At 37.5% G+C, this 24,098-nt stretch overlaps 1 protein-coding gene across 1 annotated transcript; it reads left to right on the top strand.

Moving 5' to 3' along the window:
* The first annotated feature begins 517 nt into the window (after window positions 1-517).
* Window positions 518-23,466, top strand: inpp5ja (inositol polyphosphate-5-phosphatase Ja). Its single transcript, XM_065290415.2, has 13 exons — window positions 518-717; window positions 4,555-5,154; window positions 6,166-6,273; window positions 6,381-6,489; window positions 12,456-12,572; window positions 13,523-13,698; window positions 15,052-15,163; window positions 18,073-18,182; window positions 18,270-18,480; window positions 19,015-19,152; window positions 20,181-20,246; window positions 21,772-21,876; window positions 22,281-23,466. The coding sequence occupies exons 2-13, from the start codon at window positions 4,559-4,561 to the stop codon at window positions 22,737-22,739; spliced, it is 2,307 nt and encodes a 768-aa protein (XP_065146487.1). The 5' UTR covers window positions 518-717; window positions 4,555-4,558; the 3' UTR covers window positions 22,740-23,466.
* The last annotated feature ends 632 nt before the right edge of the window (window positions 23,467-24,098 follow it).

The raw sequence follows: 24,098 nt of genomic DNA, 5'->3' as shown, positions 1-24,098 counted from the left end.
CCAGTTAAAAGTATTACTATTTTATAAATGGTCTGTATTGGTATGGTAATATCACTTAAGTTTGATAAAAACTATGGTACTGAATAATTCTATTTGGTATTTTACAGGACTACAATGTGCTTCAAGCTTTACATTTAACAGACCATGGTGGTATTAGATAGCACAGTACTTTGAAGTATACCATGATATTGAATGACAACCGTAATCAAAATGATAATCCAACCTGCTTTGAGAAATACCATGATGTATATCCAAAATTCCATGGAAGTTACATGATACCATGTACAAGACATTCCTTATAAATATTAACCAATCCAATGGTTTTATTTAAGTAAAAAAATGTAGTAACCATGATTTTTATGCTTTTTATTACTGTGGATTTCGTTGTTAAACCTAAATACATTTGTGGTAATCATATAGTACACTCTGAAATTGCAACCCATGGGTAAACATTTGCGCACGAGGACGCTGCTTTTACTGGTCAAATGCGTCATTTATAGCCTAATGACGTCGTAAAACGTCAAATGTGTGTGATGTTTCAGTCAGTATTTTTATTACCTTTCCTCCTGTGAACTCGAGACTGCTGTATCCATCACTGCCACACCAGTGTGTGTGCGCGTGTGTGTGTGTTTGTGTGCGCGAGCGCGCGTCATGCGAGCGTCTCTACCGGTCGCACGTTCACATTCGCGCCGGTCCTCTACCGGAGACACAGGGCAGGTAAGATTGCATCCTCAACACAACTGATTTGAAAACGACAAACGATCTAGTGAGGCTGAAAATGTATTTAGATGTGTATGTGTTTGTGTCCTATCGTATACGAGCGATAGGTGCGCGTGACATCCTTCACCTCCAGACACCGCAGCCTGTAAACAAGTGTGTGACAAAAACAACTTTAAACACATCTGTCCAACCTGCCTGTCATTGCCTCAATGTTTTGAAAGACTCGCGTTGATTTTATCGTAGTAACAGATGTCCTCGTCTGTCATGTTCGGTGAATTATTTCATACGCGTACTCTTAATTGGCACGCGCGCAGATGTGACCTTGCTCGTGAACGCGGCTGATTGCGCGCGGGGTCGGTGAGAATAAACATTATTATAATATTGTCGAGAAATTAATGTGATATCCAGTTTGACAGTTTACAATTTGGGACAAAAAACACGATTCATCTTGTCGAGGGTCATATCGGTCAATGAATATTTTCAGTCAGGCTACTTTGCTTTGAATTTGTCATTATATAATTTAAAGAGAGTACAGGTTCATAAATTTTGGTCAGGAATTGGATGATTTATTCAGTTTAAATATTATATATAAAATATTATTTGTTTTTAGGCATAGAAGTACCTTTTAACAAATTCATTTTTTTATTATTTCAATTTAAACAGTAAAAGTGTGTGGAAAAAGCTATGTAAAATATTACCATGAGAGAGAGAGAGAGAGAAAGAGAGAGAGAGAGAGAGAGAGAGAGAGAGAGAGAGAGAGAGAGAGAGAAGGGAGAATAAAGGTGTCAAAATAATGTGTAATTTGAGTCTTAATACAAATCATTATATATAACATAGTAATTGGTGGTCCTGGTCCTCAATGCTTAGCCAGGGGGTTATAAAATTGTAATTTGGACAAAAACAACCCCAAAAACACAAAAGTTAAATCTTTATGAAACAAGTGTAAAAAATATGCTTTAGGGTAAGAATTTGCTTAGTAATTAAGTGATCCCTGGCCACAAAAAGTTTGAGAACCCCTGGTATAAAGGACATGGAGAAACTTAATGTCACTATGTTCCTGCAGGATCTATTTGTGTATATATATTTTTACCCGTCTCCATTGAGCCATTGTTATAATGTGACATCACTCTAAATTTTTAATGACGACCTGTTTTCACTATGCCATCCTATTACAGTGCACTAAACACTGCGGGTGCTTCAGTAAACGGGCCCTTATTGGATGGGCCTTTTCATTCAACAGCTCTCATTCTGTGGCATTTCTTGGTAATGCTTTACTAACTTTTATTAATAACCTCAGCAATGATGTTACAGTATAATGCAAAATTGTTGTACGTTATACACATTTAAGGAGCCATAAGCATTTGATTTTAATTAAATGTACTTTAGCTAACAAGCTGTTAAGTATGCTACAGTTAAAACTATTATAGGGTTACTCATATTTCATATTGCGTTGCATTATTTGCTGATATGTTGCACCATATTTTATAAAACATTTAAATGTATTGCATTGCAGACTTGATGATTTATAACTTCCATTAGACGTATTACCCATAAATGTTTTAGCTTCTCAGCGTTGACTGTTTGTATCAATTTTAAATGAGATGTTGCATAAAAATATAACCCTTATTTCATGTGAGCAATAACATTAAAAAGTTTGCTGACCCGCGGTACATTTTGTCAGTCATGTACATGATGTTTCCTACCATACTTAAAAAGAGCATTTTGTCTTTTTTACCAAGATCTGTCCCATGATACCGATGTGAGCTATTAGCCTGCAACAGATAGAGACACAGAGGCACATTGCTAATACGATCTGACTGCCATTATCTCTTGCACTTTCTGTAAAGAGTCCCCTATTGATCGCTTTCCCTTAAACCAGATTGATGTTAATATTTCGGATACGGAATGTTGAAGAGAATTAAAATGTTTGGAAAGGGTTATTGGGATTTAAAGTTGTTGCCAAGCAACAGGAAAGTAGATCACGACAGAAGGAAGAATATATATCTGTCATTTGGTTACAGATTTAATCTTTAATTTTTTAAAGAAGAGCAGAGTGCATAAGGGACAGGTATGATTATGGGGACATTTAGTCCTGGCAACTACCCAGAGTCACTTATCCAAACTCACTCTCCGTCTTTGGTCATGATAGAAGGCAGGGGTGTGTGGAGGACAAATAAACTCTGGTTTCTCGTCTTACTGCCTTCACAGCATCTGCTGTCTTGTCTAGTTACCCGTTCCATGGTGTCCTTTTGGCTTCTGTCCTTATTTATTAAAGCAATCCAATGCTTCAGGTTTACTACAGTTGTGTTGTCTGGAGCCAATACTCTCGTGGACAGCGCATGATATATTGCACAGCAGTGCAGTAGCGGTGACCTGAGTTTGAGTCCTGGCTTGTGGTCCTTGCTCCTGTTCTCCTCTCTTTCCCATTTAAATTCCATTCTCCTCTCCACTGACATCTCTAAAAAAGCCATAAAAGGCCGGAAAATACAGTTGAGTTGTGTCAACAACAGTTCTGGCAGAATGTTGTTTATCACAGATATAATTTAGACCTGTCCCTTGTTTAAAAAAAGGATGAATTGCAGTTACACCCGTGGGGAAATGTTATTACTCAGAGTTTGGTCTGTCAGATATTTGGTGGGAGTTCTTAGTTGTGTTTCATTTAAGTATAAACTTAGTCTCATATGTTTTTTTCTGAAACTGCATAGGAGACATATTAATATAAATGATTGTGAAATCTTTTAAAGCTTATTGTAGAAATTATTGAAGGTTGTAATAGTAAAATAATCTGAACTTGGACAAATTTGATGAGAAATTTTGAATATCTTCAATAATATTGACTTGAATGCAGATTTGGCACAGTTTCTGAAACTCTAATGGAGTTAGTGTAGTCTTTTTTCCCAAGATAAACAGGAGACAGTAAAACTTTCCATTTGTCTTCAATCCTGTTGATGTCTAGCATAAATATTTGAGATCTCATCTGCGATTTTTCATTCGTATGATAGTAGCACACACCTACAATGGAAACAAACCAAGATCGCATTCTTAGGGTTTAAGAGTTGAAACATTGAACATTTTTGTAAAATATTTAGAATGGCACTGATAATATTGTTCAAAAGTCTTAGGCCACCATACCAGAATTAGATGTGTTGTTTTTGCAATGTTATAGTGATCATATATAAATGTCTCTTTATTAGAATACATCCAGAAAATACAGAAAATGTGTATATGGTATTAAAAACTGTATAAAAATGTAAACTGATTTGTCAAGGGTTTAGGGTGAACTCCCCTTCCACTTTCAATAGCAGGAAACTGCAAGATATCTTAAACCTAAATAAAATTAAATCCTGTTTAAAAACACTCTAGATGTGTTTAGTGCCAAGAGAGGTCACACTAAACACTGACAATGCCTAAAGAAGACATTTATAAATAACAAATAAACATGTATGGACATTAAAACTTTTAAAACAACAAGTCTGGGTGTGGAGGCCTAAGACTTTTGCACAATACTGTATGTTAAGATATGTTAATGCAAGAAGTTTTTAAATTAAGGCAGCTCAAACATGCATTTTAGTCTTGGACTAGGGTATTCCCTGTCCGGGAAACTATCCCTATATGAATTAATAATATTCAGAAAATGTAATCTTCAGAATTAAGTTAATGCAAGTCAATATAAACACCAAACTATCAATATCTGCAGAAATCCATCTGAATAATCTATATAGGTGGGAAAATTTAATATATCTCTACTCTTTATTTTTTCAATTAATGATTTTTTCAAGTAGTGTCAATAGAGCTCAACTCCACAAAATCTGGAATGTTTCTCTCATGATGCAGGTAAATGGATCCAACGCAGCCCGTTCAGAGCTGCCCGATGCCAGAAGAACCCACTGAAGTACTGGGTCTCCACAAACCACCAGTTCAAATCCTGCTAAAAAACCCTTGCAACTTGATGACTGGAGACGCTGCAGCGATCGGACGTGCCACGGCATTCCAGCCAACCCCATCTTGTCAGGAAAGAGTAAAAACGGGCTTGTGCCCGCAAGCATCCGCTAGTTCCATCAGCATCAGTCGTCCCAGACCAACGGCACTACCCAACAAGACAGCGATCAAAGTCTCCAGGCCCCCTGAGCCTTCATTGCAAGTTAAAGCTACGGGCACACACACTTTACTGTCAAACTCCCCAACTGAGCCACCATTGCCTTCCTGCAGCCCTATGTCCCAGCTTCAACTCAACCTCCCATCCATCCCCCCGACGCTTCCCAGTCCTCCGGCACTGCCCGTCCGTGCCAACACACTAAATAACCTAATCGCCAGACCGATCCCTAACCCGAACCCTATTCCTCAAACGATCCCAACCCCAGAAACGCAGACACCCAACACAGGAGATGCTAACAACAAGCTGAACCAAGCCATGAGCGAGGAAGGTGATTTCAGGTGAGATGCCTAGTTTGATTACAATCTCACCATTCCAGTAATATGATATAATATGACACAGTCAGTCATCACATCATTACGGAATTCAGCTCGGTTTTCCTAAACATTTCCCTCCAGGGGAATTCATCTGTCGGTTTATAGATGTCAAAAATGAATGCACTTGCATAGCTGATTTCTGTTCCCTTAAATTAGCATAATATCTCTCTCAGAGCCCAGTGACAGAATGGACACAGGAGTGTTTACTTGGCAGTGATACAAATATGCCCCTTGATGTTTTAGCCAGCACCAACAGATCGCTGATAATGCGTAATGCTGTTTACTGATTGTACATGTGCTTCAATTAGTAAGCTAAATGCATTGTTTTGTAAGCCATTAAATGCAACATGTGACATTTGGACTGTGTTTATTACTCATATAGTGGTTGTATCATGATAGCCATTAGGGAAAATAAAAATATGCATTTGTAAAACTAAAACTCTGCTGTAAAAGAACTACATTTGTACTATATCTGAAACAAAAATAAAAAAAAATGTACTGGTCAGCCACTGGACAAACAAATAGGCAGTCCTACCCAAATCTTTCATTATTGGTTGAATCATTGTTGTATTGTCTGGTTGAGATGTGCAAACGGTATTCACACATTTTAAGTAAATTACCATACAGATGGATTATACTCTACTTGTCTCTGAATATTAATCTTGGTTAGAAGAAGCTATTTTATCAAAATGACACACGGATAGTTCAGTCGAATATGAAAGGTTATTTACACACCCCCATGCCATCCCAGATGTATATGACTTCATTTCTTTATCAATTTAAATGAAATGTTGTCATTTTCTATTCTTTTATGGGGATCAACATGGCAAAGCTCTATAAAGCACATATATCTTTTATTAAAGTCATCCAAATGACTCCGACAAGTTAATATATAACATAGTATGAATTGTTTTTTTTCTCACAAACATCGCTTTGCTTTAGAAATGTAACATTTATTGCATTGTATCTCTTTAGGGTGCACATTGTTACGTGGAATGTAGGGTCTGCTATGCCACCTGATGACATCACTTCCTTGTTCAGCCCTGGAATTGAAAACAGGAGCACGGATATGATTGTTGTTGGGTGAGGATGTCTGAACTTATTTATAGCATCTTGCTCTACATATCTCCCTTCTTTGTGAATGAATTAACCTTCCCAGCATTCCTTGGTCCTCTATTCTCTCGCTGTAGACTACAGGAAGTGAACTCCACGATAAACAAACGACTCAAAGACGCTCTCTCCACAGACCAATGGAGTGAACTGTGCATGGACACACTCAGCCGATATGGATATGTGCTGGTCAGTACAAAAGCAAAGATTTCAATATCTGAAAATATAAAAAAATAAAAATATTTGTGTTTGTCAATTGTCTTATAATAACCATATAGTTGGTTCGTTTGTTATTTAAAAAAAAGTAATTAATTGCTAATTCCATTGTCAATGTTGTATTTATAGTAACTACACAAAAAACTAAACTAAATAGTATTTGCATTATCCATTACTAATTACTTAATATTTGTATCAACCTTAAAGGAGCTGAATCAAATACTCAATTTTAACTTGATAATTTGTTATATAAGAGGTCATCATACTTAAATGAACATCCTGCAAGTTTCAGAACTGAAAACGTCCGTGCTACTGAAATATAACAGTTTTTGGCACCAAGCCAGTAAAACAAGCCAGTGTGGAATTCGGAAATCTATGACGTCAAAGTAGAATTGAAGCACCGCCCCATAGCCAAATACAAGGACCACTTTTGAAGTCCCGCCCACAGCTTCGCGTGACACACGTGTGTCTCAACAAGTAAATATGTCTTTAAAGATTGACAAATGTAACCAAAATGACTTTTAAATACATTTTTTCTGAGAGACTTTTATTTTGACGCGGTGATCTGTTATGATAGACTGGGAACGCATTTTCGGTTGTGGAAGAACCGCGTGGGAACAACACAGAAGCTAAATACTTTAATTCGGAGGCTTGGAACATAACATTAAATGCCTGGAAAAAGTTTGCTTTTTAAGAAGTTCCAGCTCGTGTGGGGAGTGTTTGTTAACTTTGTGTACACGGATTTATTTGGAAAGAAGTCGATGCTGGATTTGCAGAGAGACTGTGATTAAAAGCACCACTTATATTGGATCTGACAACAATGACACAGCATTATACACAGTAAGACATTTTACTTTATTTAAGTTACTGCGTTTCACTATTGCTTTGTTAGAAGAGATCGCTTGATATGTCTGTTGTAACATCCGTGTCTAAACACGTATGTTTGACTGTTTTAATGTACTAAAAACATTAAACGATTAATAAAGATACACCACTTAACAACACGACTGTAATTTAACGGTAGAAATATACAGTGTTATTTATAAAGAAGGATTTATCAGCCGCAGTTTAGATTCTGATGCCCGTTTACTGTGTTGTATACGGTAATTTAGGCGAGTTACGTTTGAAAGGTCAAACACTCAACAAAGCTTATTTTTTTTCATATAACTGTGGTATTTAACATTACGTGAATGTAAAAGCAACCTCACAAGCACAATCGAATTATACAAAGTTATTGATAAGGATTTATTAGCCGCAGTTTAGATTCTGATGCGCGCTTACTGTGTTGTATACGGTAATTTAGTCACGTCGAGTTTTGTTTCTACTTTAATATACGTATTGTCATTTATGTGTATCATATTTAGCACCCAGAATCTTTTGTGGCTCAAACATATTTGTGTTCGGCTGCTATTTTTATCACATTAATGTTTTTAAAACATTTGCCCACATGTAATGATGGGTAATGAAGCCGTCCAATCATAGCAGTGGGTGTTTACGTCCAGGTCTTCAATGCGGCCCGCCCCTTCAAACGAACCATTTCTCCAGACAGCCACTATTCTATGTTACAAAATAGCCTATTACTTATTGTTTTTGAATGTAAAAACCACGCGGACATCAGAAGTAGACATCAGGCAACAGTATAAAACAATAAAATCGACAAATTCACCGCCCCTTTAACCACAATGACAAAAGAAATAAAACGGCTGGGTGGTTTTAACCCAAAACGCTGGGTTGTAATTGTAAGCTGTATACAGTATGTAATCCAAGCACATCATAAGTAAGTAAATTATTATTTAATTACTTAGAAATCAATAGTAATCCCCTGCTTTAATGTAATAAAATAACAGTAATGTGTTACTTAGTAATCCATTATACTCTGTTAGTTACATCCTGTTACAACACTGTTAATTAGCATGTAAAAATTATGGTAGTTAGTTAGGATTGTAAGAAATTTATTTTCATTTTCTTAAAGGATAACACCACCGTTTTTCAATATTTTACTATGTTCTTACCTCAACTTCGATGAGTTGATACTTACCTATCTTTTTTCAATGCGTGCACTTTTAATCTTTGTACGGTGCTTCTTGAATGTGTTAGCATTTAGCCTAGCCCCATTCATTCCTATGGCTCCAAACAAAAGTTTTATTTTGTGGCGGGATGGGTATCGTTAAGGTTTTAATGGTATTACTACTCTTACCAATACTGCTGAACGGTCCGGTACTTTAACAGTATTCTTATCGGCACTTTGGCCAATGTAAACATTTGATCATGAACCTACACTGTAAAAAATTACTCTGGAGGGTGTTAAATTTAACCCATGAAAATTAGTTATAATTTAATTAAGTATATAAGCTAGCAAGTAAAATAAAAAATAATGGGTATATTCTACCGTCACTATCCAATTTTTAACAGTAATAACTGCAATACTAAAAAAATAAGTAACATATACCCCAAAATATTGGCCTTAGCACCGCAAAGTGCGCATGAATCAACATCCAGGCGGGACTCGAGTCACCATTTTTTCATATCATATCGGCGGGAGAACTGCGGTTTGTTGACAGGTAAGTTTTTATTTAACTTGTTGATATCATCATGAATGGAAATGTTAAGTTGGTTAACTGTAAAATCTACCAGAAGTTTAGTCATTTGCGTGCTTCTCTGTCTCTGTTGTTGACAGATTGATAGGTTAGAATATGTCAGTCAGGTTAGCTTTGAATGAAACATCGCCCAGTTCTTGCACCTGCGAATACGAATAAATATCCATATTTATGATTAAAATATTAACTTCCATTATTATTATTTACATGTCTGAATCTCGTGAACAGCGGAGCTGCTCAATATGAGTGGTTGAACTTGAGCAAGCCACGTGACGAGAGAGAGCAGCGGACGGTTGATGTACGATACAGACGGGAGGGCGTCGAGCAGACAAACAACGGTAAAGCTGTCGATGCTAGATAATTACTGTAAAAGTTTTCTTGCATTTATCTGTTAATATATTGAGTTTTGTTTTAGAAGGGATCCATTTATGAAGCCATTTTATTATTATTATTATTATTATCATTTACGGATATATACTTAACGTTGCCTTTCGCTTTTTAATGTCTGTTCAAAAAAGTATTTCGGAGTTCATATGTTATATATGAGACTTGTATATGAAGTTGAATCACTTAAAATTGAATGTAAGTACTTCTTGTTAGTGTTCAATGTTTTATGCACGTGTACTGTGAGTTATAGCATAATATGAAGTTGTATTTTTGCACTTAATAAGTTTTAAATGAAGTTGAAATGTTTGTTTGTATCGATATAGCATGCTAGTCTACTGAGGTAAATGGGATCAGTTTTTCCTCTCATATTATTGTCTTCTTTAATTTTCTAATGATAACGTGAAGAACAGTATTTAGGAATCTTGCTTTTAATGGTTTTTAACATCTCATGAAGCCTTGGTTTATTTTGTTTTATGAAATAATATGTTCAAGAAGCTTTATGTAAAACTATGATATGTTGTATTTCACTTGAAATGTATTGGGGTTATTATACGTCCAATAATTAGTTTTAAATGTTTACAGAATGTTATTTGGTCAATAAAGCAAGCAATTTATGCAATCTTGTGCATGACTATTTTCTTATTCAACCCTCTCTGAATAAGTAATATGTAATGTTTCTTAATGGCTTATCATTATTAATAATAATTTAATAGATCTGTGCCTTAATACCAATAGGGTTAATGTTATTCATTTTTTTATAAGTAATTAGTTATGAAAAAAATAGGTAGACCTTACCTAATTTTTTTTACTTTATCATAGTAATTAAATTTAGGTACTTTTTAATCAAATATATAGGATATAATTTACTCAAACAAAGTGAGTGCAAATTGTTACAACAATTTTTTTGAGTAAATTCTATAGGTTGTTTTTTACAGTGTATGTTCCAACCCAGTCTCACCCCATTTCGTCAATATTTGACGACACTTGACCATTCGTCATATGTTGACGTGAAGGGTATACCTTTCGCGTCATTTTTTGACGAACTGGGGACTTCAATACTATTACGTCCGTTGCATTCTCTTTCCTATTTTATTACCATTTGCGCGTCGGTTTAGGGTTAGATTTACATAATGACATCCCTACCCAAACCTAACTCTAACCCCAACGCCAGGTGACAACTGTTTCTAACCCCAACGCCAGGTGACAACTGTTTAATTTCGCGTACACTGTTTAATTTCGCGTACACTGTTTAATTTTGCGTAATCTAACCCTAAACCGACGCGCAAATGGTAATAAAATAGGAAAGAGAATGCAACGGACGTAATAGTATTGAAGTCCCCAGTTCGTCAAAAAATGACGCGAAGGTATACCCTTCACGTCAACATATGACGAATGGTCAAGTGTCGTCAAATATTGACGAAATGGGGTGAGACTGTGTTACAACTTCACATGAATAAGTTTATTATGTGTCTGCATTTCATCATTACAAATTAATTTCTGGATATAATTTCTAAATATTATACACATATATCTGTTAATGCATCAGCATAAAAGCTGCAGAAAAAATACTCTAAATAGGCTATTTATATGTAGGCGATTTTGTAAACTAGCTTGAAGTGCTGTGCATTTAGCCAAAAAATTTTACATACTGATTTTTCTTTATTTTGGATTTTAAAAACAAGTAGAAAATATGTTAAAAGCATAACGTCATTTCTCCTAAAAGAAATCAACAGATTTTCAAGGTAAGGTAAGCAAACCAATTAGGGAGATTGTACATTTATTTTAAATGACGTGAACACGGTGATTTAACATGATTTTAGAATACATGCCTGACGTAGATGGGGCAACCACCAGAGACGAGGTAGCTAGGCAGTCGAAAACTTTGCATTTTTCTGTCTGCATGTAATGCACTTTTGAAAGATGCTTTGACAGATTGCTTGTGTTTCCGCCCTACATCCAAAAATCTTGTTGCACTTACCTATAGGACAACGAGCGTTGTCTACGTTAATTCTAGTGAAGTATAACCACACTTTTTAATGTTTTGCTCTATGCGCGATCGTCACACTTTGTATTAAGCGAGAGTTTTCGTGCTGTTATGTGTCTTGCAGATCTCACATACAAACGTCTTAATATTATCACAAATTAGAAATATTTGGTGAGATAAAATGTGCACGATAACATTATTAAACAAGAATCAGTACATTTATTTTTATTTATTTTTCTCCAGTACCGAAAGCAGAACCAATAGCGTCAGACCTTACTGATACTACAGTCTTTCATAATTTAGCCCCGGGCCAGTTTAATACTGGTTGCGGTACTCATCCCTAGCCACCATACTCATGTAACTACTCATGTAACAGTCTTTAAATAGGGAAAACATGGAAGTGTTTGTTGGCTTCTAAATTCATACATGTTTGGAGCCATAGCAATGAATGGGGCTAGGCTAAATGCTAACACATTCACAACGCGCTGTACAAAGATTAAAAGTGCATGCATTGAAAAAAGAAAGGTATGTATTAATTCGTCTAAGATGAGGTAAGAACATAGTAAAATATCGAAAAATGGTTGTGTTTTCCTTTAGCAGCATCTAGTGGTGAGATCGTGAAATGCAACCAAACCCAATTTCGAAACGCAATGAGAAGCTACGGTACTATTATCTGAGTAGGGATGAAATGCGCTCTGTAGAGCAGATCATCCATTTAGGGCTAAACACGATGGCGACTTACATGTCAGGAGATGTGTATATAGATATAAACGGCTCATTCTAAGGTAATAAAAACAATACAGTTCATTATGTAAGGTCTTTATGCACCACTGATAATATAGTTATGTATATTATATTGCATTTCTCTCAAGAGATCCTTCTAAAAGTCCCACATTTAATTACATTTTGCAGTTAATTTAGTAAATATAGTTACAGAAGAAACAAATCTGAAATGTCTTTATCATCTATAGGTGGCATTTCAGAGGATGCAGGGTGTATTCCTGCTGGTGTTTTCCAAATTCTGCCACCTTCCCTTCCTCAGGGGGATACAAACCCAGAAAACACGTACCGGCATGGGAGGCTACTGGGTGAGTTCTGAGAACAACAATTTATAAACCAAGTGTTTGGTGAACATTGATTGTCGACCCTTAAACATCTGCATTATGCCATAGCTTAACTTGGCAGTGTGTTGCACTGCAGCCTAGGTTATAGATTCGATTCCCAGGGAATTCAAAATGTTTTCTTAAAATGCATTGTGTCTTTTTGTATCAAATGTATGTGACATTGTGTATGAGAGAGAATGTGCTGTGTGTTATTGTCAGCATCGCACTGCAGTCTCCTTTGAGCAGGATACAGTAGGGCACACAGCAGCTTCCACACAAATACACACACACAGCAGGTTTATCTCTGTTTGATCAAAGCACGCCGCAGCTCAACGTTTTCCCTAGTGCATTACCCAGATAGAGAGAGCACAACTCGTCCAGATGAGATCTCAGCAGCACCGGCGCTGCTAATAAACTGCAAGTCTCTGCAGAGCCCATTTCACCCTTGACTGAGCAGTACATCCACAGCAAAGTCTTTAAAGGAGTAGTTCACCTAAAACGGATTTATTTATTGACAGATACAATGACAGTACACAGTTATCACATCTGTCAGGCTACAATAAAACACTATAAATGCTAGTCAGGTGGAATGGTGCATCGACGGATATACATCTTACTGTTATTGCCAAATGTTTCTTGTGTGTCTCATAAACAATAAAAGCAAAGGTGAAGATAAGGGGGTGAGGAAATAATGACAAAACTTTCTACATGAACTGTTCCTTTAACAACTTTGTACATTTTTGCTGAGCTCTTTTCAATTCCATCATCGTTCCAATTCCTGCCAATTCTTGACATCAGCAATATTGTGATATGCAGAATAATGAGTGTTTTGGCATTTGGCTGCCGGAAAACACTTACTAGAGAGTGGCAGAGCCGAAGACTGCTGTATTATTAATAGCTTTCCATTATAATCTGCCTCTTTATGTTTGTCTCAGGGGAACAAGGGGGGCGTGAGTGCACGTATGATGGTTTTCGGACACCCTGTGTGCTTTCTCAACTGCCACCTGCCTGCTCACATGAGGAACCTGGAGCAGCGGATGGAGGATTTCGAGAGCATCCTACAACAGCAGCAGTTCGAGGGAGGGGCCGCTGTGGGTGTGCTGGATCATGAGTGGGTACCTTGGAAAAATTATTCGAGAATCTTCAATATTGAAAGAATGGTTCATCACAAAAAACATTTAATTTTGTTTGCATAATTTACAAGCTACTGTTTTCCATATAACAAAGTTATATACACTGTCGAAAAAAAAATTGTCACTAGGAGTGTACCCTTTGAAGAAGTATAAACCTTAGGAACTAAAGAGTACCTCATAGGTAACAAATAGTGCATATAAGGTCATATTGGTACCAAATGTATACCTATTTGTACCTAAATGGAACATATTTTGACCTTTTTAAAGGGTATTGCCCAAGTGACAGCTTTGGACCATTTTCTGACCGTGTAAGCTGTCAAGCTCTAAAAAATACTTTAATTTGTCCATATGACTATTTTTATACCCTTTTAATTGAATAATGTTTTTTATAATACTTTTTGGACTTCCCCTGGTTATAATACACTTTCACTGTATGCCGAAGAATAGTTACACTACTTTTCAATTCATAAAAAATGTGTGGTTTTAAAAACCACATTGGAAAGTATATGCTTAAAGGGGCACTCCACTTTTTTTGAAAATATGCTCATTTAGTTAAACATTTAATTCTCACCGTTTTGTAATCCATTCAGCCGATCTCCGGGTCTGGCTGTACTACTTTTAACATAGCTTAGCACAATCCATTGAATCTGATTAGACCATCAGCATCGCGCTTAAAAATAACCAAAGAGCTTTGATATTTTTCCTATTTAAAACATTGTGTACTAAGACGGACAGAAAATTAAAATTTGCGATTTTCTAGGCAGATATGGCTAGGAACTATAGTCTCATTCTGGCGTAATTATCAAGGACTTTGCTGCCGTAACATGGCTGCAGGAGGCCCAGTTATATTACGTAGTGCCTGAAAATAGTCCCCTGCTATTGAAAGATACTAAGGGGACTCTTTTCGGCTGCTGCGTAATATCATTGCGCTTAATACACGATGTAACTACAGAAGAGTCAAGTTTTAAATAGGAAAAATATTGAAACTCTTTGGGTTTTTTTGTGGCGATGCCAATGGACTATGCTAAGCTATGCTAAAAGTGGTACTGCCAGACCCGGAGATCTTCTGAATAGATTCCAAAACTTTAAGAATCAAATGTTGAATTGAGGATATTTTCAAAAAAGTGGAGTGTCCCTTTAAATGTTTAAAATAATTTTGGTAGACAAATATACAGTACTATTGTGCAAACATTTAAAAAATATATATGATTATTGCCAAATAATGAGAAAAAAAGCTTTGGGTTGAACAAATCCTTTAATAGATTTTATGTTTGATCAGAATTTGTACTGCACTTGATTTACTGTGGTGAAAACCTCTGTATCGTTCACAGCGTGGTGTTCTGGTTTGGTGATCTGAACTTCCGAATCGAAGGCTATGATATTCATGTGGTGAAAAGTGCTATCGAGAATGACAAACTGTCTCTGCTGTGGGAAAAAGATCAGGTGAGACAAATGCTGAATGTAGATCACAGGAAACTGATTGCATAAGAGCGTGTGATTATAGGGGTACCTTATACAGCTCTGAAGGTAATGTTTATGTTTGACATGATCAGATAAGATCAGAATTTCTTCCACGTCTCAATCACACAACACAGCCTCTCCATAAAAGGGAACAAAATCAGGCATTGTAACAAAAATGGCTAATCATTAGGGAAGGAGGTAGGATCCAAGTGCTTAAAATAATCCAAGAACACAGGGAACAAAAATGTCTAAAAGCTAAACTGTCAAGTATTTAGTGTAACCTCCCCTTACACAGGAACCTGCATACTCTACTAAAGAGCACCAGTTACCCGATTCACGATTTTACATTTCCTTTGGTGTGTAAGTGTGTATTAGTACATGTTAATGATATGCAAAAGGTACAAACCCCAAAGTAAACTATGATGCGAGTTATTTTTTTTGGACTACAACAAACACACGGATTGTAGGCAACAGTTTACTTCCTGGGATTGGTGATGTAGTAAAGACCGACATTATCATAATTCCTCCCGCTTCAGACTCACAGCCTGTTAGTTAGCTCCTGTAAGCATTGCATTGTGACCGAATCTTTTAAACATGGTAAGGAGCGTCACATTTCCAGTTGATGTTGAGGTATTCAGGCCAATCACAACGTACAGGTTAGCTGGCCAATCAGAGACACAGAGCTTTTCAGATCGATGAGTTTTGTTCATGAATCCGTGCTTTCAGGAAGAGAGGGAAATCTGGAGCTACAAAAATGTACTGTATGTAAAAAATAATGTGTTTTTTTATCCATAAACCACGCAAACACGAAAATAAAATAAAATTTTTAGCAATGAAATAGGTGCACTGCAAACCTAAATGAAGTGTAACCATAATTTCTAATTCTAATTGAATGACTTTAGGACTTTAGTCTCCTCAAAAGAGTTCAAAATGTGCTTAGTGCTAAGAGAGGTTACACTGACTTTTGCCTTAAAGGGAAACTTCACTTTTTTTGAAAATATACCCATTTTCCAGCTCCCCAGGGGTTTAACATTTGATTCTTACCGTTTTGGGATCTATTTAGCTGATCTCCGTGTCTGGAGGTACCACTTTAAGCATAGCTTAGCATAATCCATTGAATCTGATTAGACCATTAGCATCACGCTCAAAAATAACCAAAGAGTTTCAATATTTTTCCTATTTAAAACTTGACTCTTCTGTAGTAACATCGTGTACTAAGACCGACGGAAAATTAAAAGTTGCGATTTTCTAGGCAGATATGGCTAGGAACTCTTTGTTTATTTTTAAGCGCGATGCTAATGGTCTAATCAGATTCAATGGATTATGCTAAGCTATGCTAAAAGTTGTACCGCCAGACCTGGAGATCGGCTGAATGGATTCCAAAACAGTAACAATTAAGGGCCAGATTTACTAAGCGCTTGCGCCAGCGTAAACCATCATTTTGGCGGTAAATAGCGATGTCGGAATTTACTAAAGACGCGCAGTGGATCATTAGCGCTGAAAAGGTGTGGTCTAGTTCTTTTTGCGACTGACCTGATTGCATATGCATTTCTAGGAGTTTCCCTTTCAGACGCAAACATTTTGGGAGGAGACTATTTAAATGATTCACGCAACGCGATTTACTAATGTTTGCGCATGTGTTATGTATGGCATTTGCGCGACTATTTAACGCCGAAAAAAAGCATGTCTTAAATCATTTTGCGCTCGAAATGGCTGCAATTGTTGTTGCTAGGAGGAGACATCGCAGAAATCAGAGACTGCATGGTAGAAGGGAGAGGATTTCCAGGATCATTTTACCAGATAAGTTCACGCGTCTCTCTGCCTTTATTTATCGGCCTGTATATCACATGCACCTGCAGGAGCATCATCTCTGCTTATTTGCAACCATGCGCTAATTTGCGCTGCTCTTAGTAGATTGGTTGGTCATTATGGAAATCAGCTGTTGCGCCTGTGTTATTTAAAAAGCGCTTTTTTAGTAAATAACCCGCAGATATCACCACTCCCATCAGCGCATTTTTGGAATTGCGCTCATGCGCTAATTTGCCCTGTTTAGTAAATCTGGCCCTAAATGTTTAACTCTAGGGGAGCTGGAAAATGAACATATTTTCAAAAAAAAGTGGAGTGTCCCTTTAGGAAAGGAATTTTGTTCTTGAAATTGTGGGGGTTTTGCATTTTGTGTACAAAGCGAAAATAAATATGGATAGTTTTTAAAACTAATTTGAAAACAGCAAAGCTGGTGGTGGTTTAAGACTTTTGCACAATACTGTATAGCAAGCATTAATTTCTTTATTAAACAAATGGTCAGTGAGGTATTTAACCAAAATATCGTTTGTCTGCTTAAAACTACTATATGCTTAAGAGATCAGTAAGCAGGGTCATTTATTTCATTTTATGTTTGTATTTTTTGTGATTCTATTACCAAAATTTAGGTTTGAATGCATTCATTAATTTGTGTGATTTTGTAATTTCTTTAACAATTTAACTAACATTAAATGCATTATATATTAATAATGTCAAATTAAAAGTTACAAAAAGTTGGTCAGAATGGGCGACAGTCTTACACATTTAATCTGAAATAAAATTGTCACTCATTCCAGGCTCAATAGTTTGTGTTTACATGTTAATTTTTATGAAAAGTACATTTTAAGCTTAATAAAAGTGTAATATTTAACATATAATTGTTCTAACTTTAAAGAACTGTAGATCTGAGCCTTTATTGCTTTTGTCTTTCCATGTGATCTCACCAGAGGGCAGTGTCTTACCACTTCATCGAAACTGTAGCTTCAGCATTTCTGCACGTGCACACCACATGCTGTGCCGTCTCCTAAATCGGACTGTTTGTTAAAAAGATAACACAGAGGAACATTTTTGTGCTGTTTTGTCTGCCGCAGCTCAACATGGCAAAGAAAAGCGAGTCTGTTCTGGAGGGATTTATAGAAGGGCCCCTCAATTTCCCACCATCGTACAAGTTTGATGTGGGAACACACACTTACGACACGAGGTGTGCCAGCGTATCTATAACACAAGCATACTGCATATTACTGTTTAATATTGAATGTTTAATGAGTTTGTTGTGTGCGTTTCCTAGTGCGAAAAAGAGGAAGCCTGCATGGACAGATCGCATCCTGTGGCGTCTGCGCAGGACAGGCTCCCCCGTGCCGTCTCATAATTCAGCTCTGCAGCGGGGTCTCACTTCGTGGCTGGGCGGAGTCACCACAGTGTCCCAGCAGTTCTACCGCAGTCACATGGGTTTTACTATTAGTGACCACAAGCCCGTATCCGCCCTCTTCTCGTTGCATGTGAGTCTAAAAATGGCGGGAAAGACACTGGATAGCAGTGCCACTTGTATTTTAAGCGTACAGTCTCGTGATGATATATTAGCTTGACACTTTGACATTCAAGAGATTGAAAAAGAAGCATTGCACATACCTGTACTGTACTGACACCTTTTGCTATTTAAACAAATATGCTTTTGCAAAATGGATTTTTGACATGCAAGATATTATCATGCACTGAGTTTACTGTGGTAAATTAAATGCTAGGATAGTTACGTTAGTTGCCAGTTTATTGCTATGCAGTTGCCAATGGTGTTCTGGATGAATATTTGCTTGCTAGGTGTTTCTTGCAAATGTCAAAAGGGCCCGCCATTAAATCTCTGTGATATTTTGGTCCCTATATATGGCTTGGTCCATCATTCAGCGTAAGCCTATGGGGTTTCTCCATTCATTTTACCATCTTACAAGATTCCATCATATTTGTCGAATGCAAAATTTGTATCTCTAAATATATGCTATAGCATTACTGTTAATTGTATTGTCCTCTACCTTTTTCAGTTTCCCTTTAAAGTTAATCTGCCATTAGTAACACTGGAGGTGGAGAAGGAGTGGACCAAATTTTCTGATGCTACAGTCAAATTCACAGTGGCTTCTGGGTTTCAGAGGAGCTCATGGGATTGGGTGGGACTATACAAGGTAACAAACCAATGCCACACTCTTATATTTTAAAGAGGAGATATCATGAAAATCTGACTTTTCCATGTTTAAGTGCTATAATTGGGTCTCCAGTGCTTCTATCAACCTAGAAAATGTGAAAAATATCAACCCAGTAATTTAGTTTTAGTAAACCATTCTCTGCAAGCATGTGAAAAAATAAGTTATTGACATTTGGCTCCTCTTGTGATGTCAGAAGGGGATAATACCACCCCTTAATCTGCACTATCCAACCACGACACTGCCATTTGTGGAGAGATCAGCTCATTTGCATTTAAAAGGACACACCCAAAAACGGCACATTTTTGCTCACACCTACAAAGTGGCAATGTTAACATGCTATAATAAATTATCTATGGGGTATTTTGAACTATAAATTCACATACGTACTCTGTAGTCACCATAGATTCATTTTACATCTTAAAAAAGTTGACATATTTGTCCTGTGGCGGCTACCGTAGCTATTTCGAAAGGGGCCCTGTCCCAAATGGCACACCCAGACTTATGGACTTCCTTAGAGTCCACACTTTGATGACATCATGTAGTGCAAACCAGAGAGACCCTTGACACGAGTCCAAGAGGATGCACCGGAGTTGATTTTTGGGACAGACTCGAGCGCCACGCCAGAAATAGTAAGAAAAGTTGCCCATCAGTGTGAACTCCTCCCTTCTGTCGTCTGATTGGTCTGATTGCTCTTTCGCGAGGACATCTGGGTTGGTAAAGTGCGTGAAGCCTGCCTCACTGAAGACCTCATCAAGGGTGCAAAGAGGGCGCTGTTGAGCACACTTGGGAGCATAAAAATGACAGATGGGGCACCCTATGGACTCGTTGACCAATCCAGCATGCGCAATTTAAGGCCATGAGATAGAAAGTCCACATGAAGTTGTGCTATTTGGGACAGGGCCAGGGTGAGCCGTGAATTGAACCATTGGTTGCAAATTCACAGTTTCACCACTAGATGCCACTGAAAAGCTTTAAAGGTTTTACATTCTTCATGTTATCTTCTTCAGGTGGGATTTAAGCATCACAAGGATTATGCTGCTTATGAATGGGCCAAATGTGAGCATTCCACACAGGTATGACATATAAATCAAGTTTTTGCATGTGTGCATTTGGCAGACGCTATCCAAAACAATTCATAGTATATTCAAGATTAGCATTTTAAAAAATGGGCGTTTCCTGGCAATTGAACACTTACATTAAGCATTGCAAGCACATGTTGTTTTATAGTAAAGATAAACCCTAGGCATTCGCGTGGTGTAGACACAAAATATTTAATTTATTTATTTGTGTTTACAAACATGATTTTCCTCTTTTTTTGTGTCATTAAGCACAAATGTCTTTTTCTTGTCACTCAGCAAGAATTTCTATAAACTGTTGTCATGTCCCCAAGACTTTCTTTTTCTTGTCATTTTATGTATTGGTTTTTCAATTTTTTGGGGTTCAATTTGGGATTTGGGTGTTATTTTATGTATTTATTTCCAAAAACTTTTTTTTTTTTTTTTTTTTTGTTTTTTTTTTGCTTAGGGTTAGAGTTGGGGTTTGGGTTAGGACAGGGGTGGGCATCGAGGGCCACAGTCCTGCAGAGTTTAGCTTCAACCTTAATCGAAAACACCTGAATGTCATTTCCAAACAGTCCTGAAGACTTCAATTCGATTTTTCAGCTGTGTTTGATTAGGTTTGGAGCTAAACTCTACAGGGCTGTGGCCCTCAGGACCAGGAGTTGCCCACCCCTGGGTTAGGATGTCTGATATGTAACAGAAAGTCATTCTAACCCCAAGCGACAATGGTATATGACAGTGGTTTTCAAACTGGGGGCCGGGGACCCCAGGGGGGGCGCGAGATGGTCCCAGGGGGGCCCCAGTTTTACGACATTTTATAAAATACATTCATTTATCATGAATTCTGTGTAATTAAACCAAAAAAATAATAAGCCAACTAACCAACAGCACTACTAGGGATAATTTTATATGTTTTGTTTAATAAAAATATTACATTTTAAAACTGTTTTTGTCATAAATTTTCTTTCGGGGGCCGCGAAAAAATGCACTGTACACAAGGGGGGCCGCACACTGAAAAAGTTTGGGAACCACTGGTATATGATATTATATGATAAATAAAGTTGTGCTTGGGGACATTTGTGCTCAATGACACAAAAAGAGAATAAAATCTAATAAATAAATCAAATATTTCGTGACCATACCAGGAAATGACTTGAGACACAACCAAGTCAATGTGTGCAAGATGTTTCTTAGAGATCTGGTAGCCATGAGTTAACCTAACCCTGACCTTTTGCCCAATAACTGGGATATGCTGGTGTGCTTCACTCAATCCCATCATCAACCACCCAGATTATCACGGATTGAAATCTTTGAGATTTGGAAATCAGTGAACAGTATTAGCAGTATGTTAAGAAGAATTATTTTATGTGACCTTATCCATGTACAGTATTATAGATCTTACATAATGCCTATACAATCTTCAAACCTCAAGGCTGCTCAAACAATCCGGCTTTGCTTTGTCTAGCCAACAACTGGTTTGTTTAGCATCTTGGTGTCCTCTTTCGCTTTCTAGTCTAAACGTCTTTTATGTGGCCTTCAGGTGACATTTTCCGAAGAGGATTTGCCCAGAGACCCGGGAAAATATATTTTGGGATACTACAGTAACAACATGAACAGCTTCGCAGGAGTGACCGAACCATTTCAGGTCCACACTGCACTCACAATGAAATGCAAATATGTGTTTTGTTTGCATGAGCAACGTAGTATCTCAAAGAGAGTTACTACCAAGGGCGTAATGACTCAGTCAGCGCACCCTGGCATTGCCATTGTCAACACTGATTTATTTGTATTTAAAGGCAGACAGGCTCAGATAATAAACAACAAGATTGAATTGCATTGCATGCATACCAGACAAGGTGAAACCACATTATTTAAAGTAGGCTATTCACTAATGCATGTATAACACTAGTGGTCATTTATCACAGATAGATGTGCAAAACCATTCATTAGTCTTGTCTAGTGGCGTTTCCTGTTAGATAAAAATTTATAATATGAGAACTGTGACCTGGCGGCTTTCAAGCCTTTCACCCTGTCTGTTATTTTCTGCAGGTGCACCTGCCCATGTCCACGCCCCCTGCACCGGCATGTCGCTCGCGCTCGGACAGTTCTGATGTCAGCTCTGAGGATGACAGCACGCTGGTCTTGTTGGCCCCTATCTCTCGTAGTCCCAGTCCTGGAAATCAAGGCGGCAAACGTCACCACCAGAAGCATCATCGCAGCCGCAGCCCCGCCGTACCGGCGCTCTCTGCCTCGCCTCTTCCCTCCCTCCAATCCCTCAGCCTCTGCTCCCGACCCCGCGATGGCCACGTGCAAACCTCTTCAGGCAACGCCAAAAAAGAGCGCTTGGTTTTTTCAGACACACTGACATCACCCTCACTAAGCCCCCTTAGTCCACGGACCCCCTTGTCTCCTGGGTGCGGAATCAGCGCCCCGGAAGCCCTGGTAGCAGCCATTTTAGGAGAACACATGTCTGCACAGATAGGCAAAGCTGGGGATACGACGCTATGACCGAGCTGTCATTCGCCTACTATTTATTTATAGACTTTAGCTAGCTTACTGTAATGCACGTCTGTTTTAAAGGAATTGCATCGAAGACGTCCATTTCTGTGTGCAACGGTCTTGTTAGGGAATCTTTGTCAAAGGCTCAGCAGGAGTTTGTCATGCGTTGTCATGCTTAATACACATTTTCTTGTTTTTCAATGTTTGCGTCGCCCATAGAGATTTATTTGGCTGATAATGCTTTATTAATGATAGATTGTAAATTTGTGGCAGTATAATTACACATAAAGCATTGATCTAAACAGCCTATAGTGGAGGACAACCTGACTCCAGGTATAACTGTGCTGTTAGAATCAAAGCAAACAATGATGTCAGCATTTATCTTAGCCTTTACTATCAACCAGCAGTCGTGGCCATTGGCCGATAAAACGTCCGGTCCAAAAGTCTGAGACTGTGGATATTAGTGATTTAAAATTTTGACTAGAAATAGGTCAACCGAAGGTTTTAGGATTTTGATACATTGTGTGTGATACACAGCCGAATATCATAATTACCCTATGATTTACTCATCCTGAAGCAATATGAGATAAATATGTTCATCATCCTTTAGAAGAACACATTTGGAGTTATTTTAGTAAATGTTTTTGCGTCCAAGCTTTAAACAGTAGAAAAAAGGGATCTGAGTTTATAAAAGGGGACATATCATGAAAATCTGACTTTTTACATGTTTAAAGGAATATTCAATTTTCTTAAAAGAAAAATCCAGATAATTTACTCACCACCATGTCATCCAAAATGTTGATGTCTTTCTTTGTTCAGTCCAGAAGAAATTATGTTTTTTGAGAAAAACATTGCAGGATTTTTCTCATTTTAATGGACTTTAATAGAGGCCAACATTTAATACTTAACTCAACACTTAACAGTTTTTTTCAACGGAGTTTCAAAAGACTCTAAACGATCCCAAACGAGGCATAAGGATCTTATCTAGCAAAACGATTGTCATTTTTGACAATAAAAATAACAAATATGCTCTTTTAAAGCACAACTTCTCGTCTAAATCCGGTCCAGCGCGACCTAACGTAAATGCGTAGTGACGTAGGGAGGTCACGTGTTACATATATAAAACGCACATTTGCGGACCATTGTAAACAATAAACTGACACAAAGACATTAATTAGTATCAGTTGACATACAACAACGTAGGAACGGTCCTCTTTCAACACACTTGTAAACACTGAAGCGGAGTTTCATGTTCGTTCTCTGTGACCTCTTGACGTCATGACGTATTGCGTGAGGTCACGCTGACGTATCACGACCGGATCTGGACAAGAAGTTGTGCTTTAAAAGTGTATATTTGTTATTTTTATT

The sequence above is a fragment of the Paramisgurnus dabryanus genome, chromosome 10 (genome assembly GCF_030506205.2).
Source record: "Paramisgurnus dabryanus chromosome 10, PD_genome_1.1, whole genome shotgun sequence".
Taxonomy (NCBI): domain Eukaryota; kingdom Metazoa; phylum Chordata; class Actinopteri; order Cypriniformes; family Cobitidae; genus Paramisgurnus; species Paramisgurnus dabryanus.
Note: the sequence above shows the minus strand (reverse complement) of the source record. Positions and strands in the feature narration are given on the sequence as shown.

Bases quoted from the DNA above. Each gene is read 5' to 3' on its own strand.
- inpp5ja (XM_065290415.2), top strand. From the start codon at position 4,559: ATGGATCCAACGCAGCCCGTTCAGAGCTGCCCGATGCCAGAAGAACCC. The intron at 12,573-13,522 runs GTGAGTTCTGAG...TGTTTGTCTCAG, and splicing joins CCGGCATGGGAGGCTACTGG to GGGAACAAGGGGGGCGTGAG. The intron at 18,183-18,269 runs GTGTGCCAGCGT...TGCGTTTCCTAG, and splicing joins ACACACACTTACGACACGAG to TGCGAAAAAGAGGAAGCCTG.